Raw genomic sequence first — 17270 nt, forward strand, 5'->3', positions numbered from 1 at the left:
GTCGTGGTTGAACCTTGAGGGAACTCCTGGTCACAAAGTATTTCAGGTCGGCAGGTGGAGAAAAGAGTCTCTGCTGTGGAGCCTAGAGGAAGGCCAGATTCAACATTTCAAGCTTTGATTGTTTCCAGGCATTAGATGTATTGTGCATGTTAGTCTAGCTGAAGCCAGTGGAGGGGGAGGATGGAAGTTCCATTCCCTGGTGGGAGTGTAGGCAAGATATTCAGTGACCGGTTCATTCAAGCATTTGAAAACAAAGCAAAGAATTTTATGGAGTCATTTTCAAAGGCAGGTGCATGCAACCCAGTTTTATGCGCGTAAGTGGCTCTTAGGAAGTTATCCCAGTGGGCATGTGCACATGAGATGTGATTTTGTGCATATTTTTATTCCCATCCTAAATAGGCTCCTTCCCCTGGAACACCTGAATGGCATCAGCTTTATGTGCATATTTTCAATTATCCAAAATCTGCATGATTAGATTACTTCTGCTCCTGGGTTGGTGCAACTTCCGCGCGCATTTCCCCCATATGTACCCAGCACAGCTTGTGAATTTTCAAAACCGGCTTATAAGCATAAGTCTGCTTTGAAAATTCAGACTAAAGTCTGCAGGTACTTTTTTTACTCGCAGACTTCAACCCTACATGGGCTATTGAAAATTACCCTCCCCAATTTTACCCTACTCCCAGCTGGGAGCCAGAGTAGCTCCCACAGAATTGGCATGCCATGATGGATGGATCTGGCCCCTACTAAAAGTCTAGCTGCCGAGCTCCTCACTAGTTGAAGGTGCTTGGGACCGTGTTGTGAGATGGTGTGGAACAGGGGGTTACCGTTGTCTATGCGTTGGTGACAGTGAGTGTATTATGGTAGCCAGGCCACATTTCTTGAAGTAATTGCACAGTTGGCATAAAAAGGAGGTCTTTGCCATGGCTAAGATGTGGGTTTCCGTTGTAAGATGTCATTTGAGTTGCATGCCCATATTGTGGCTTCTGTGTCTTTTTACGCGGTGAGTCCCGTGAGACCCCTGCAGCTCCTAACTCTCCGTGCCCGCTCTGGCATACTCTATAGTGAGCCCTTCATTGATCCCCCTGCTGTTCTCATTCTGATATATGGTTTCTTACGTGGGTGTCTAGGTGTCACTGTGCAGGCTTCTGCAGGTCCAGTTCTGTTCATTTCAGGAATCCCAACATGATCCCTGCATTTTTACTTTTACCTCCCAACATCTGGGATTATGAAATAAAAATGTTCTTGGCACAACAATGTTGACAGGGAGTGGTCTTATATATATTAGAGGTCTAGGTTGGGATACTGGGAACCTGTTAAAATATCTCCCACCTGCCCTCATTTCCTGTGGAGTATCTGGGACACTTTGTCCCAGCTATTTTTGGAACTGAAATCCATTCAGGCTTTTGGTTGAAACTGCAGGGGAGGAAAGAGAACTCCAAATAGTTGCAGAGGAGAGGAGTCTGATCTGTGCTGCTTACTTTTGGATGACCGTATTGAAACTCCTTTTGTAACGCAGCAGCACTGCCAAAATCTTATTTATGTATGTATTTATTTTGTAAATTATATTTTTATTGCATGAAAAGCACAATTAACACTGCAATAAAGAAAGAGTAATATAATATACAGTTCGTAACCGCACATGGCATCAGTGTCACTTTTTAAACTTTTAAGCTTAGTTTGGTACAACCCTGAAACTTGTTCATCTAAACATATGGTGATACTACATCCTCCCTCCTCTCTCTCCCCGAGGATAAGGTGATCCGAATAATATAATACATAGTGGTGACAAATACCATCCGGCCACTCACAGTGAGTTTCCCCCATAGCCCATGCTGCTGTGACCAGATTAGGAGTAACTAACTAGATGTCCCAGACTTTAACTACTCATACATAACAAGGGAGTCAGCTAGATTCCTTATGTCGTTCCTCTGGAATCTAGCCATGTTATGATTTTTTTTTTTTTTTAATTTTCAAGAATTTTCAAATTAACACAAGAAAATCTTGTACAGAAATGTCAGTACAAATAAGGTAATACAGTACAATATACTACTTTGAAGTAAAAAAATAAAGGAAAAATGGGAGGACTCAGAGATATGAGCGAATTAACAATCAGAAACAAAATTTAAAAGGAAAAATACAGGAAAGCTGAGCGAGGCTTAGAACAGACAAACCCTTATACCAAACCAGCTAAGGATGCCTCTAGGTGTGCGTGTCCAAAAACACTCTGAGTTGCAGAGGCTCAAGAAAGATAATAGTTCACATTTTGATGACTAACGTAACATTTACATGGATATCGAAGAGAAAATTGTGCCCCTCTTTGAAGTACATCCGGACACATGGATACAAAATTTGGGTAATTTTAGTAAGGACCTTTTGACCATAGAATAGAGACTGTCTATTGCGGAAAAAAAGCCTGAAGTTATTATTCCGGTCCATAAGAAAAGTGAAGGAGACCAAAAGTGCTCTTCTTACAATGTCAGTTTCTTGAGACATTTCAAGAATCTCTGAAACATCCAACGAACGTAATTGCCTTGACGCATCCTCACCACTCTCAGCAACTTGGGGTAAATAATGGGCCTTCGTTATCACTGGCATTGCTGTTTCTGGTATCTTTAACACCTGGGAAACATATGTTTTAAAGAGATCCAACGGAGAAATCAAATTTATCACGGGAAAGTTCAGTATTCTTAAATTGTAGCATCTCAAAGTATTTTCTATATTTTCCAGTTTTTTATTATTTACTAACTCAGATTGAATCAAGTTTTGTTGTATTTTTTCAGTAGCAGATAAACGCAACTCCATAGCATCTACTTCAAGATTAAAAGAGGAAATCAAATTTGCATTTGCTATTACCTGATTCTTAGTATCAAGAGTAACTTGAGACAGTGAAGTAATTGAGGACTCTAAAGATTTTAAAACAGTCCATATTCCATCGAGTGTCATTACTAAAGGACGCTGTAGATTAATTCCAAAATCCAGAGCATTTGGATAAGCACCACCTGCACCCGAAGTTGTGCCTAAGCCAGTCTCCGTACTTCTTGTAGGTGGTAAAACATCCATGGGGCCTGCCGCTCCAAGGAAGCCCTGACCCGTGCTGCCTTCATGCCTCCCAGGCAAAACCTCATCGTTGGCTTGTATCCCCTGGGTCCTCGCTGTAATCTCAACCCGTTGTTCTGCTCCCATATCTCCTCGGTATATTTCAGAGGAGGTCGTTGCAGTGAGAGGCGTGTTCGGAGTGCCGGAGCTCAATGTGATGTCCGTGGTCAAAGTGGTGTTCGCTCCTCCAACCAGCCCTGCTGCGACCAGTACTCCCGGCATTACTGACTGAGTCGCTGTAAGGAAGCCCTCAATGTGAGGTTGGGATGGTTCCAGAGAGGGAGAACTCGATGTAGTCCCTCTGTCTTGCCTTCCTTTTAGTAGGGGGAATTTTAGAATGAGGAAACAGAAGAAAAAGGTAAGCGAATTGGGAGCCCTCAAACAGTGTTCCTCACTCAGCGGCCATCTTGGGGTCCTCCATGTTATGATTTTTTAATGCTGATAACTGATAGAGGGAACAGATCCTCTCCATTCTCAAGAGGACTGACTCTTTTGAAGGGATAGTATTGGATTTCCATTGAGCTGCTAGCTCACATTGTGCTATTATAAATTAGAGATGTGCATTCGTTTATCACGAATTAGGCAATTTCATGGTAGGAGCAATGGATGGCCGGCGCCATCTTGTGCTCCTACCATGTGTCAGGGGCCGACCAATGGCACCGGTAGCCCCTGTGACATCGTAAGGGCAAAGGCTATCGGCGCCATTTTGAATACTGGCAGCCGACAGCCTGAGTGCAAGAGATTGCTCCAGGACCCCTGCTGGACCACTAGGGACTTTTGACTTGACTTCCCCGATTCGGGTTTTTTGTTTTTTTTATCCGTTTTCTGACTCGTTTTTCCGATCCACACCGACAAAAAATGATCTGCCGAAAAATAAAATTTTCAACGAAGCGCCCAAACCGAAATACATCCCGATACGAAAAAATGAAGCTCATCTCTATTATAACTATGAGGTGTACTAATCTACTTTTATCAGCATGGAGCTGTGTAGGTAAATTGAGTAATTAACGTTCAGGTGTACATGTCACCGACTCACAGTATTTCATGTATGACTCGATATCATTCCCCAAAACTGAGATATTTTGGAGCATTCCCACCTCATGTGGAAAAAAGTACCTCTCTTACCGCATCCCTTCCAGCATAAATCAGCCCTCTGAGGATAGGCCTTGTGAATTCTTTCGGATGTGAGATGCCATCGAGTAAAACCTTGTAACTATTCTCAGATACATTCGAGAAGGAACATTTCTTAGTATTATAAAAAATCCTGTCCCATTGGTCCTCTGACAGAGAACCCTTCAAATCCTGCTCCCAAGCTTTGACAAATGTTGATTTATCCACCGGTTCTGCGTTAAAATACTTATATAAACAAGGGATCAGGCCTTTCATTCTATCTGCATGATCGCACCGGTATTCAAATTGTGTTCTAATCAGGGATAAGTCTTTTCCAATTCCCTCCGCCTTCAGAAAGTGGCGAATTTGAAGATAGGGGAACACATCTGATGGGGTAGATCAAATCTATCTTTGAGTGGAAAAGTCTAAGAGGGTGCCTGATTCCCAGAGCTGACCTATTCGGGTGAGCCCTTTCTCTGCCCAAGAGGAGAATGATCCAGTATCCCTTCCTGCTGGAAAAGCAAGATTATATTGAAAGGCAGAGCTAAAGAAAATATCTCCGAGTACCCACCAGTCTTGCTCGCCAATGCTGTCACACTCTCAAGGAAGTAGCCGTAGCAGGAGCAAACATTGGATTGTTAGCCAACTCTCCCGTGGCTGCCACGGCATTGCCCATAGAGGCATTTTACCAGCTAGGGCTTGTTCCACTATTACCCAGGACTTATGTTCTCCCTTTTTATTCTAGTCAATTATGGCTCTAAGTTGTGCTGACGCATAGTACCATTCAAGACAAAGTACCCCTAGGCCCCCTTTTAATTTGGGCCTATACATAGTGTTTCTAGTGATTCTAGGGGGTCTGCAAAAAATCTGTTGCCTTGCTTTAACATGGCTGAGGGTAGATAGATAGGCAAGGATTGAAATTAATAACAGATTCTTGGTAGGGCATTCATTTTTATCGGGGCAATTCTACCAAACCATGAGAGGGAAAGCCCAGACCAAGAGTCTAAATCCTGGAAGATTTTATTAAGTAGAGGTTTGTAATTAAGATTGAATAGATCATCTATATTACTGATATGAACCCCAAGGTATTTGATCTTCTGAGATGCCCATCTGAAGGGAAAAGCTTGCTTCAACCGAGAAAGAGCATCAGCAGGGGTGGAAATATTCAACAGCTCAGATTTCTCTAGATTTAATTTAAATCCTGATACTTTTCTAAACTCTTGCAAGATATTCACCGCTTCTGCCAACGATATCTCTGGGGAGGTTGGTGTAAACAGAATGTCATCCGCAAAAAGGACATTTTGTAATCAGCTCCTCCCACTTCCACACCCTGTATCTCGGGAGAGTTACGTATCCATGTAGCGAATGGTTCTAAAAACAAAGTGAATAGTAATGGGGATAAAGGGCAACCTTGCTGAGTTCCTCGTTGGATCTCGAAAGGATCTGAATAGAGATCATTAACCTTTACCCTTGCCTTTGGAGCGTTATACAGCTGTTTTAACCAATTGAGAAACATAGGTCCAAAATTCATCTTCTCTAAGATATATTAAACAAGAAGGGCCAATGTACTAAATCGAAAGCTTTCTCAGCGTCTACAGATAGTAGTACCGCTGGGATTCTTTCTTTTTTTACCCACCAGATAAGATCGATGATTTTGCGCACGTTATCAGCGGCCATCCTACCTGGGATGAACCTTGCTTGATCTGGATGAACTAATCAGGCCATTACCCTGTTCACTCTGGTAGCCAGAATTTTTGCCAAGATTTTAAGATCAACATTTATTAAAGAAATAGGGCGGAAAGACCCGCATCCTGTCAAGTCCCTCCGAGGTTTACCCAATATGGAGATTCCCCTTGTGTTTGCTCCCTGAAGTAAAGAGTTACCCTCCTTAATGAATTGAACATTGCCCTTAATGGGTTGATTAAAGAGGTGGATAATTTCTTATAAAATTGGGGCGTGAATTCATCTAGGCCTGGAGTCTTATTAGCCTTGAGATCTTTAATTTTTGTATTTCAAAGATTTAAATTGCTTGATTAAAACTTCTCCTCTCTTCCTCAGTAAGACTCAGAAGATCAATATGAGACAAAAAGGCTGTAATTTGATCCATGGAAATGGAGGACCAGCACCGTATAAGTCCAGATCTATTGCTCCATTCAAAATGTTCTTGTTTCACTAAACTGAGCTGCAGTGCGATTCTGTCCATCTCTAATGACTGCAATGCTGTCCTTGCCTGCTGTAACTGAAAAAGTACTGATTTTGAGAGTGGTTTTTTTTTTTTATGCTGGGACTCTAGCTTTGCTATTTCTATTTGTAGCGTCTGCGTTTTGTGTATTTTATCTTTTTTTCACAAATGAAGCCCTGGAAAAATCAGCTGTCCCCCGCATTACTGCTTTAAGACAATCCCAGTAAAGGGCAGGATTTACCCCAGTCCCCTCGTGTCTGTCTAGGTATTCAGAGATGGAAACAATCAACTGAGCACAAAAACCATCATCTGATAAAAGCGTATCATTAAGCTTCCAGAAGCGGCTCCCTGAGTCGACTTCCCCACTTGAAAAGTCCAGCCATATAGGGGCATGATCCGTCCAAGTGATTGAGCCGATCTCCACAGCCATAATCTTCCTAACCAGGGTTGTATCTACTAGGAAAAGATCTATCCTGGAATATGAATTGTGGGGGTTTGAATAGAATGACTAGTTCCTACTGTTAGGGGGCCTCTGCCTCCATAAGTCAATCAGATCCCAACGCTTCATGAGGGATTTCAGGCACTTACGATGTGAGCTAGCTCCTAAACCTCCACCTCCCGAGTTATCTAGCTGTGGGGCAAGAGTTAGATTGAAATTCCCTGGATCAGAAGATATCCCTCCCCCTCCTTTTCAATTAACTGAGATACACTACCGGTATCAAAAAAGAGACCCTGTTCTGCATTGGGAGCATAAACATTCATCAAGGTATATACTTCTCCCCCCAACACAAATTTCACAAGTATATATCTTCCTTTTGGGTCAGCCACTGAGTGGTTGATAGAGCAATCAATGGTTTTCAAAAATAACTGTCTCTTGCGATGAGAATTCAGTCCCTTTACATTCATGGATAAAATCCTAATGTGATCCATCGTGCATGGAGTATGTCATAGATCTATGTATAGTCTGGGAGAGAGAAAAAACATTCACTGATTGACATAATATAATCACTTCCCCAACTAAAAGCCTACCTCTTGGCTAGTCACCCAGTAATTAGCATTTTGTAATATCACCCAAAATAGTTATAACAAAAACATACCTAGATAATATCAAAATAAACAACATTATTAATAGTGATAAGAGCCATGATAGAAGTAACCATGATTTCCCCCCCCCCCCCCCCTCGGAGCCATCCGCTACCGCCACGTAGCAGAACTGCCAATGCAGTTGAAGCTGATAAACTACACCGGGCAATAAGCCATTCCCCCCCCCCCCCCCCAAGCCCTCATCTTATCTCAGTATTTGCATACGTCCATCCCCACTCATTCAAACCATTCTTGCGAGAAGGCAATCATTCTTGTAAATTGGCAAACCGTCATCCCAAGTCAGTCTATAATTAGTCCCATACCGATTTTTTTTTTTATAGGAACTGTGTAGTAGACGAAGTTCAGCTGAAGCCAGAGTCTTTAACAATAATGGGGTCTCCTGAGTGCCGTCATAGCCTTCTTCTACCTTTCCTCACTCTTAGCCTTCATGGGGTTTCTTCACCCACTGAAGAAAACTGGACTGCTGAGATAGCACCTTGACCGCGACCCCAGCTCACTTCAAAATGGCCGCTGCTTTACTGATTGTGTTGGCTTTGGATGTAGTGCTCCGGATGGTGATGGCTATCCTGAAGGGAAATAGCAAGCGGTATTTAAAGCTCTTCTTGCGCAGGGTAGATGTAATCTCTTGAAATTCCAAATGTTTTGTGATGGTAATTGGAGATAAATTGGCATACACAGAAATAGAATAAGATTTCTAAGTCCAAGATTGTTGGCGCCTGGCAGTCTCACGCACTTTCTCCTTAACTGGGAAGCGGAGGAAGCAGGCAATAATATTGCGGGGTCTGTTACCAGACCTCACCACCAGCGCTCTGTGCGCTCGCTCTAGATCTATGGAAGGTAGATCGCTCGTAGTTCCATTTGAATTATCCTGTTCCAGGAAGAATAAGCAAAGTTGTTTCACCACCACGTGGCAATCCCCAAACTCCTCTAGTTCTGGGATTCCCTGGAATCGCAGATTATATCTGTGATTACGATTTTCCAAATCCTCCAGTTTTGTGTTCAAGTCGGTATTGGAAAGTTCTATTTTCCTTGTACATACCCGGATCAGTCCAGACTGTAGGTTATGCCTCCCTCCCAGCAGATAGAGACAGAGAAAAACTCGAAGGGCACCCCCTCTTAATCTGGTGTGCCACCTGTATCTCTTCAGTATTTCTCTGTCTCCAGCAGATGGAGGTGGTGCAAACCCTACAGTCTTGCCCTGATCTAGGGGTTGAGGTAGTCTCTCTTTAAAAAAAAAAAAAAAAGTAGTAATAAAAGGGAATCAAGCAGGACAAAAAAAAGTTGTAGTTTATCACATGCGTTTTGCAGTCTATTTTATCTACCCCAGCCTCTAGGTGAATGTCGCTCTCATTGACTCTCTGGCCTACGTTGGCCATTTCCTCTCTCATGTCTGATATTTCTATTAATTCACGCTTATTTTCTTTCATTTCTTTCCTTATTTCCCCAAACTATTGGTGAAATTTTTCCCATGATGGTAATTGTCAATGTTATTGTTGTATGGCCTGCATCCTTTTCGATATCTTTTGTCAGTCATATCTGGCAGCTCTTTCTCGGTCGGGCCGCCATGTTCTTCCCCATCTGGTGTGGCTTTTATATAGAAATACTGTTTGAAATCGGCCCCCCCCTTTTTTTTTTTAGAAGTCATCATAAGTAAATAGGAAGACAGTCCTGAATGAAATACAGCCTCTTTTAGGGGGGATGGACGGGGACGCGATCAGATGTTAGCTCAGTGTAGGAGAGAGCTCGAGGTTAAGCGCCTATCCTGTCCGGTGACGTCACCAGCCCTCCCATATATATATATATATATATTTTTTAAGGTAATTCAGTTTGAGCTTAAAATGGACAAGGTGGTTAAGAATACCCATTTTGCATTCTGCTTTTATACTTCATTCTTCAGGAGAAAGGAGTGTGTATGAAAGTTTCTCTTTCTATTCCTGTGAATAGTAAGTTAAGGCACTGCAGGGCTGGCATGAGAGATGTTCGCACATTCACTCACTCACTCACACTTAATAGCTGAAAGCCAGACTTGGATAACTTCTCTTAAAAGTAAGAGAAGTTCAGGAGTCAGTTTAGTAATACTAATGTCATTTTCCATTTGGAGATAGGTTAGCCCAGACAGCTCCTTTGTCTTGGTCTATGAAGGCACCTGAACCTAAAATCCCTTCTGGCTCTACAGTTAACAGGTCCCTGGAGGAGTCTGTGGGTTCGGTTTGGCTATGATCCTAGAAAGAATCCAGAAGCCAAGATTTATCAAGTGCTGGACTTCCGAATTCGCTGTGGAATGAAATACGGTAACGAGAGATCAGGCCTATCCCAGCACAGTGCCTTTGTTCTGCTCTCTGTTTGAGGAGGAGTTGTCGTCTCTTCTCTGGTGGTTAAGTGGTCTTTGCTTTGCCCTCAGGTTATACACCAAATGAAATGCCAGTGAAAGCCAAGCGCAGCACCTACAACTACAGCCTGCCGATAACCGTAAAAAAAACAGGTGAGAGCCTGCCCCTTCCCCTCCCCCGTCACGCAACAAGGTGAGAGCCAGTCACACACGCCGCTCCCTGCCACAGGTGAGTCTGCTATGCAGCCAAGGTCTGCCACATCTGCCACGCAGTTAGCCTGCAGCACCCCCTGTACACACTCAACCAAGTGAGAGCCTGCAACAGCCACTCAACTAGATGAGAGCTTGCCCCCATACCCTCTGCCACACAACCAGGTGACAGCCTGCCCCCACACCCTCTGCCACACAACCAGGTGAGAGTCTGCCACAGCCTCCTCACTACTCAACCAGGTGAGACCCTGCCCATCCAACCCTGCCACTCAGCCAGGTGAAATCCTACTGCCAAGTGGTTGCAGAGACAGATGGATTGTGCGCCATAGCATGAGATAGGGCAGGGTCAGATTGTTTGTGATGAGGAAGGGTCTAGGGTTATGCAGAAACTCAGGATGATCAAACAGTGTGAGCCAGACTCTCACCTTTTTCCCTTGCAGCATCACAGACAATAAGCATGCAGGATTTAAAGCATGGACTTACCACTTTGAATCAATCCAGCCTGAAGAAAGCCCCCACCAGCAGGTATAAACTCAAAGTACGTTTTCCCTCTTCAAGCCATATTATTGGCCTTTATTTTTGGATCAGTTTTTTCCAGACTGCTTTAGGAATGTTGGAGGTGTTGGGAGTAGCGAATACAGATTCTGAGATAGCTGCATCACTGAAAAGATGGTAAGTTTACTCAGGAAAAGTGGTGAGACCAGGAACCAGGTAACCGCTTTCCTGTGGCATGGCTGTGTATCTGGTCCTTTTGAGTCTCCATCCTTCAGGAACTATCTTCTTGTACAGAGCAGCTTTTGGCCGTGTCTGGGACACACTGGAGTCTGTGTGGGACTCACCTCATGCTTGACCAGCTCTCTGTGTGAGGGTACATGCATGAATAATTTTGTAAGTCCTAGAAAACAAACCACCTGCAGTAACTTTCCCACTCATCCAGTTACGAAAGTGAACTGATATTACCAAGTAAAATTGCCATGATTAATCTGGCTGTGCTCTTTATACAAAAAAAAGGTGCTCTTCAGCCCATCTCTGCCAAGTGTGTGTTTGTGTCACCACATTGCTTTGCCCTGGAGTTATACACCAGTGAAGACCCATAACAGCAGATCAGCTGCTGATTGCCGAGTGGACCGTTGTACCAGAGCACTTTCAATTGCCAGCACTAGTCTGACCAATTCTTGTACTGACTGTCTTAAATTTTGACCTCTGATTTTAAATGAGTGGTTCCTAATTAATTGTAAAGAACACTTTGATCATGAATCCATACATTTAATTTAATATACTGGTAGGAAACCACAAACACTAATGCACACTAAACTTCATTGTAAAATATAAAGCACAAAAAAAGAAGTGAAGAAATAAAACTATGTAACTCCCAGTGTGGACACAGTGAAATCAGCCAGGCAAGTGCTTGCACATTCAATCTGCGGTCGGTCTTCTGCTGGCAGTGGGCTATAGACTATATCTGCATCTATAGACTGTATCTGTATCTAGAGTTTCTATCGTCTACCACTTACCACAGCAAATACTTATAAAGTTACTTTCAAAATCATCCACAAAACAAAAAAAAAACGATTATTCTTTATAGTCGTGTCCCCCCCCCCCAAATCAGTCCAGATGCATGGGTTTTTCTCCCCTACCAGCATATGGAGACAGAGAAGAGAAACTTTGCTGAAACTGTTATTAAGCCAGTATGCCACCTGTATCTTTCTGTTTTCAGCAGATGGTAGAGGTGCAAAACCTACAGTCTGGAGATTTGAATTTAAAAAAAATGAAGAAAGAGGAAAATTGCTCCCAGGGGTGGTAGATGCTGGGAAGGCCCCCCCCCCCCCCCCCCCCCCGGGTAGAGTAGGGCGAGCAGGGGGTTGGTAACCCTAATTTCCTGTTCATACCCCAGTTCAGTCCAGACAAGTGGCTTTTGCATCCCTACCAGCAGATGGAGGCAGAGAACTAAAACCTTTGAGGCACTGCCACATAACAGAGTGCCACCTGCAGTCCCTCAGTATTTCTCTGTCTCCAGCAGATGGTAGAGGTGCAAACCCTGCAGTTAAGGAAAAAAAGAAAAGAAAGAAAGAAGGAATAGAAGAAGAGAAGTTAGAAGATGCTCCCTGAGGTGTTAGGTACCTTTGTGGGCCATCCCGCAGGTTGAGCCGGGCAAGTGGGGGGTAGTAACCCCTGGACCTGCTGCAGGCAGCTTGACCCACAGCAGATCCAGGGGTCTGACAGCCAGGGGTTCTGGTTCCCACTTATCCCCTGAAAGCTCCTTCCCAGAGGTGTTGCTAGGAGCAGGGAAATATTCCTTTTTTTGCTTGAATTTCTTCTTTTGCTGTGGCTGCTGTTTCTTTAAAAAAAAAAAAAAAGTGTTACATTTTTCTTTCGGGCTGTTCCTGGTTTGATCATTGGGGCAGGCCCAGGCTGGGGAAGGGAGCAGTGTAGCTCCTCTGTGTCTACGGGTTGCTCGGGGAGCCAGAGGCTGCATTGCGCAGTGTTCCCCTCCTCTCCCGCACGCCACAATCATGCTGCTTCTGTTCCTCTGCAGCAGGCCCGGCCGCGTGAAGACAAGATGGCGCCGACAGCGGTTTCCCAGCACGGGAAAGCTTGTCGGGCCGGCAGCCTGGCTCGGGGTCAGCTGATTGCAGCGGCGCTATGCTGCGATTCGTGTTTGGAGGGGAGGGGCCCTCTGGGGGGGAACGAGGCAGGTAGAAGAGCCGCAGGTTCCCAAGGCCCTGTCAGGATCAATACTGAGAGCCTAAAACTGCCTGTCAGACAAGAGAAGGGGCTAAGCTCGGAAGGTGACAGACTCCCCTCACCCGTTGTCTCCGGCAATCCCGTTTGGGGGGGGGGGGGGGGGTGTGAGAAAATGCGAGCTCTGGGCCGGACAGGGGAGAGGTTGACTTGGAGTTTTCCTCAGTGTTTGTCTTGCTTATGCATGAGGCCTTTTTAATGAGCAAAAGCACTGGCTGTAAGAGGCATTTCAGTCAGCTGTCGAGTCCGAGGAACTCCTTGGCCAGGGGTCAGGGGACCTCCTTTTGCTGACTGGGCCTGGACCATCCTGAGGGTCTTGGCAGCTCAGATGATTCAAAGCTGGATGACCCGGAAGATGGTCGTGTCTTGGGTTTTTTCCAGGGGTGGATCAGGATGACCCAGCAGATGTCGATCAGGATGGGGATAAGGACATGGCTGTTCTGGAAGAGGTCCCAATAACAGAGGGAGATGACCCGTGGGTGGTTCATCTGTTCTATAAGGAGGAGTTGAGGCCCCTTATTTCCTGTGTTCAGAAGGAACTGGGTATTAAGGTGGTCCAGGAGGAGTCAGATAATGAAGGCGTGGATCCGGTTTTGGCTGGACTCTGGGGCCCACCGAAAGCCTTTTCTCTCTCTAAGAGGATCAAGAAGCTGATGAATCGGGAATGGAACTTCCAGGAGGCGAGCCCCAAGGTGGATAGAGCTATAGCAAAGTTGTATTCCCTCACGGAGGATATCCTGCAGCTACTGGTATTGCTGAAGGTGGACGCTTCGGTCTCAGCGGTCACTAACAAGATGACCATTCTGTTTGCAGGTTTGGAAGCATTAAAGGACACACAGGACCGTAAGCTAGAGATTCATCTGGAGAGGATGTTTGAAGTCTCAGCGCTGAGCCTGAGAGCAGCGGTCTGTGGAAGTGTAATGCAGACGGCCTGTTTACACTGGATCCTGAAATCTCAGGAGAAGTCTTCAGCAGGCACTGGTGTTAATAGCCAGGCAGCTCAGGTGGAGCCTGGGATTGCATATGAGGCTGACGCGCTTTATGACCTGAGCTGGACTTCAGCCAGGAATATGGTTGCAGCAGTCTCAGAATGACATCTGCGGTGGTTGTGGAATTGGTCAGCTAATATGTGGTCCAAGTCTCAGCTCTGTAATCTTCCCTTTAAAGGAAGGAAAATTGTTTTTCGGGGAGGACCTGAAACAATTGAAGAAGGTTTTGGGGGAGTCTAAAGGGAATAAGCTGCCGGAGGATAAGAAGACAGGAAGTCTCTTCTGCCTCGCTTTAGGTTTCGGGAGGTGTGATGGTTTTCATCCCAATAAGGGTTTTGCACTGTCTTCGGGGCAGAACCAGGGGACCAGTAGGCAGCAGTCCTTTCGAGGCACCCATAGACTTCCCAGAGAGGGCTTTGGCCAGAAAGCCGGCAGTGGTAAGGCTTTACATTGAAACCAGGCTGGTCCGCTCTCTCAAGATGGCGGTGTAAGGCTGTCTGTCACAGTTTTATGAAGAGTGGACCAGGATTACCTCAGACCAATGGGTCCTAGAGGTAATAAGGGACAGCTACGCTTTAGAATTTTTTCATCCCATCACAGAAGCTTTTGTAGTGTCTCATTGCGGTGACCGAGGCAAGCAAGCAGCAATTCAGAACACATTGTGTCTCCTTCAGTTGCTGGCATGATAGCACTGGTGGCGGCCAGGGAGCGTGGTCGCGGGATGTACTCAATTTACTGTGTTGTGCCAAAAAAAGGAAGGAACCTTTCATCCCATCCTCGATCTGCAAAAGGTGAAATACAATACTGTGAATTCCTTGTTTATCTGTATGGATATGTTGCAGATGGTGATAGCGGCAGTTAGTTGAGTAGAGTTTTTCTGGCCTCACTGGACTTGATGGAAGCCTATCTGCACATACTCATTCGGGAAGATACTTCAAAAGTGTCTTCATGTTATGGTTCTGGGGTAACATTTCCAGTTTCGGGCCCTCCCGTTCAGTTTGGCAACTGCACCTCGTACATTCACAAATGTGATGGTGGTGGTGGCAGCGGCTCTCTGCAGGGCGGGGATCCTAATTCATACTTATATGACGACTGGCTTATCCAAGGGAAATTGGAGGAGGTATGCCAGCAGTCTGTGCGCGTGGTGATGGATATGTTGCAGTCCTTAAGCTGGGAGGTGAATTAGGCAAAGAGTCACCTGAGCCCTACCCAGATGCTGGAATACTTGGGGGCGAAGTTCGATGTACAGCTTGGCAGAGTGTGTTTCACCCTGGAGAGGATTCAGAAGTTATAATCTCAGGTGGTGTGTCCCAGCCCCTTAATTTTCTCAAGACCATTATGGCAAGTCTGTGTTCTGGCATGCTTACTGGGAAGAACTGTCAGGATGTATATATAAAGAACCTAAAGAAGTTACCCAGGTTGTGGTTAGCCCCTTGGGTTGATTTGTGGTTTTTGTGTTTGGGGGACTCCAACCTTTTTGTTTGGCATTCTTCCTCATTTAGAGGGTTATGAACATAAGAACATGCCATACTGGGGTCCATGCCAGACCAAGGGTCCATCAAGTCCAGCATCCTGTTTCCAACAGTGGCCAATCCAGGCCATAAGAGTTGTTCTTCTCTAGTTGGCTTGGGTGTAGGTAAATACTGAGGGACTGCAAGTGGTGCACTTGGTTATGTAGCATTGCCTCAAAGTTTTTAGTTCTCTGCCTCCATCTGCTGGTAGGGATGCAAAACCCACTAGTCTGGACTGATCTGTGGTACTTCAGGAACGAAAATTAGCAGGTAAGAACCAATTTTCCTTTGGCTCTGCCTGGTGACTGTGTTGAGTTTGACAGTCAGTGGTCTAGCTCCCCCTTCTCCACACACACCTCTCACTTGCCTTCTCCCTCAGCAAGAAGAAGTCACTGACAGGAAAGTAACCATTCTTTCTATCTTGTACAGTTTCTTTAAAAAAATAAAAATAAAGAAAGAGAAGAAACACTGGATGACAGGCCTACTCGGTGTGGGGAGCCACCCATGTGAAGGATGAGTCAGCTGCAAAGTTAGTGGGGAGGCCGGAGATCAGCTTAGAACCACTGCAAGGCTTCTTCTCTGGCTCCTAGCGACTCCACCTCTTGATGTCAACGCATGCAGTCTGAGTCCTCAACATGGCAGCGACTGCAGAACACAGGAAGCTTTGCCATTGTGTGCTGATAGAAAATCGCAGTGGGTGCATCAGGGCTGGGCAACAGGTGTGTGTCAGGCAGGGAAGGAAGCTCAAGCTCTACAAATAACGGCTTCGGAGGGGAGAAGGTCCTGAACAGCTGATTTGGGTAAGATTGCTCTCCCTTGCGCAGGAACTGCGGCTATTTTGGAGTTTGTTCCCATAGTGCAGGGGAGATTGGGAGAGTGGCCTGCTCCCCTTACTTCATTATCCCCTGTTGTGCTGGACCTCATGAATGGCCAGGAAGGGTCAGAGGGAGGTGAGGATTCCACAGAGGATGATTTTGACTCTTGGAAAACTTTTTCCACAAAGTTTGTACTTTTAATGCACAAACCCTTTTTAGCAAAGAAGGGGGCAACTGGGAAGTGCCCCTGCTCTCAGAGCCTGCTGCATCAGAGCAAAATTCAGAAAGTTTATCCCCAAGGGTGGTTAGAGGGCCTCTGTACACTGCAAGTCAGCAGCAGCGTACTGAGAGGGCATTGGAGGCCAGTGACAGAGAGGGGGATCCCTCATTGGAGTCTCCAGTGGATGAAGAGGAGGACAATGAGCCCTCAGGTAAGGGGGGAAGATCCCTGTGGTGAAACGGGATGACCTCAAGATGGTCTGGCTCATCCAAAAGGAGGAGTTATTCCCCCTGACTCCCCAAGTTTTGAAAGAGCTTGGGATTAAGGAGGTTCAGGAAGAATCGGAACATGAGAGAGTAGGTCCCATGGAAGGATTTCGTTAAGAAGCTGGTCATTAGGGAGTGGGATACTCCTTAGGCTGGTTTAAAGGTTGGTAGAGTGATAATGAAGATTTATCCACTGCTGGAGGATGCATTGGAGCTCTTGAATCTGCCTAAGGTGGATGTCTCAGTCTTGGCAGTGACCAAGAAGACTACTGTTCTGGCAGAGGGGTCAGTTCCTCTGAAGGATGCTCAGGTCTGGAAGATGGAAATGCATCTTAAGAAGAAGTTTGAAATCTCTGCATTGGGCATATGGCTGCTGTGTGCAGTAACTTCATGGCACAAACCTATTTGCATTGGGTCCAGCAACTTCAGGTGAAGTGGGTGGAGTCCTCTATTTCATCCAAAGCAGGCAGAGCATTTGGAGGCTGGAGTAGCCTATATTGCAGATGCCTTGTATGACTTGCACATGTTAGCCCGAAATATAATGTCGGCAGAGTCAATCAAAAGACTCCCGTGGTTGTGTAATTAGTTGGTGGATGACTAGCCTAGTCGTAGCTTGGCAACATTCCCTTCATAGGCAAACGTTTTGTTTGGTGAAGACCTGGAACAGCTGGTAAAGCACTTAGGTGAGTCAAAGGG

At 45.4% G+C, this 17270-nt stretch overlaps 1 protein-coding gene across 1 annotated transcript in view; it reads left to right on the top strand.

Annotated features, from left to right (window-relative positions):
- GTF3C5 (general transcription factor IIIC subunit 5) overlaps window positions 1-17270 on the top strand; it is a 41589-nt gene that overhangs the window by 12805 nt on the left and 11514 nt on the right. Inside the window, exons 6-8 of the mRNA XM_029611959.1 lie at window positions 9669-9783; window positions 9894-9974; window positions 10472-10569. Of these exons, the coding sequence (XP_029467819.1) occupies window positions 9669-9783; window positions 9894-9974; window positions 10472-10569 (294 nt within the window). The remainder of the gene's footprint in view (window positions 1-9668; window positions 9784-9893; window positions 9975-10471; window positions 10570-17270) is intronic.

This window comes from Rhinatrema bivittatum, chromosome 8 (genome assembly GCF_901001135.1).
Source record: "Rhinatrema bivittatum chromosome 8, aRhiBiv1.1, whole genome shotgun sequence".
In the NCBI taxonomy this organism is placed as follows: domain Eukaryota; kingdom Metazoa; phylum Chordata; class Amphibia; order Gymnophiona; family Rhinatrematidae; genus Rhinatrema; species Rhinatrema bivittatum.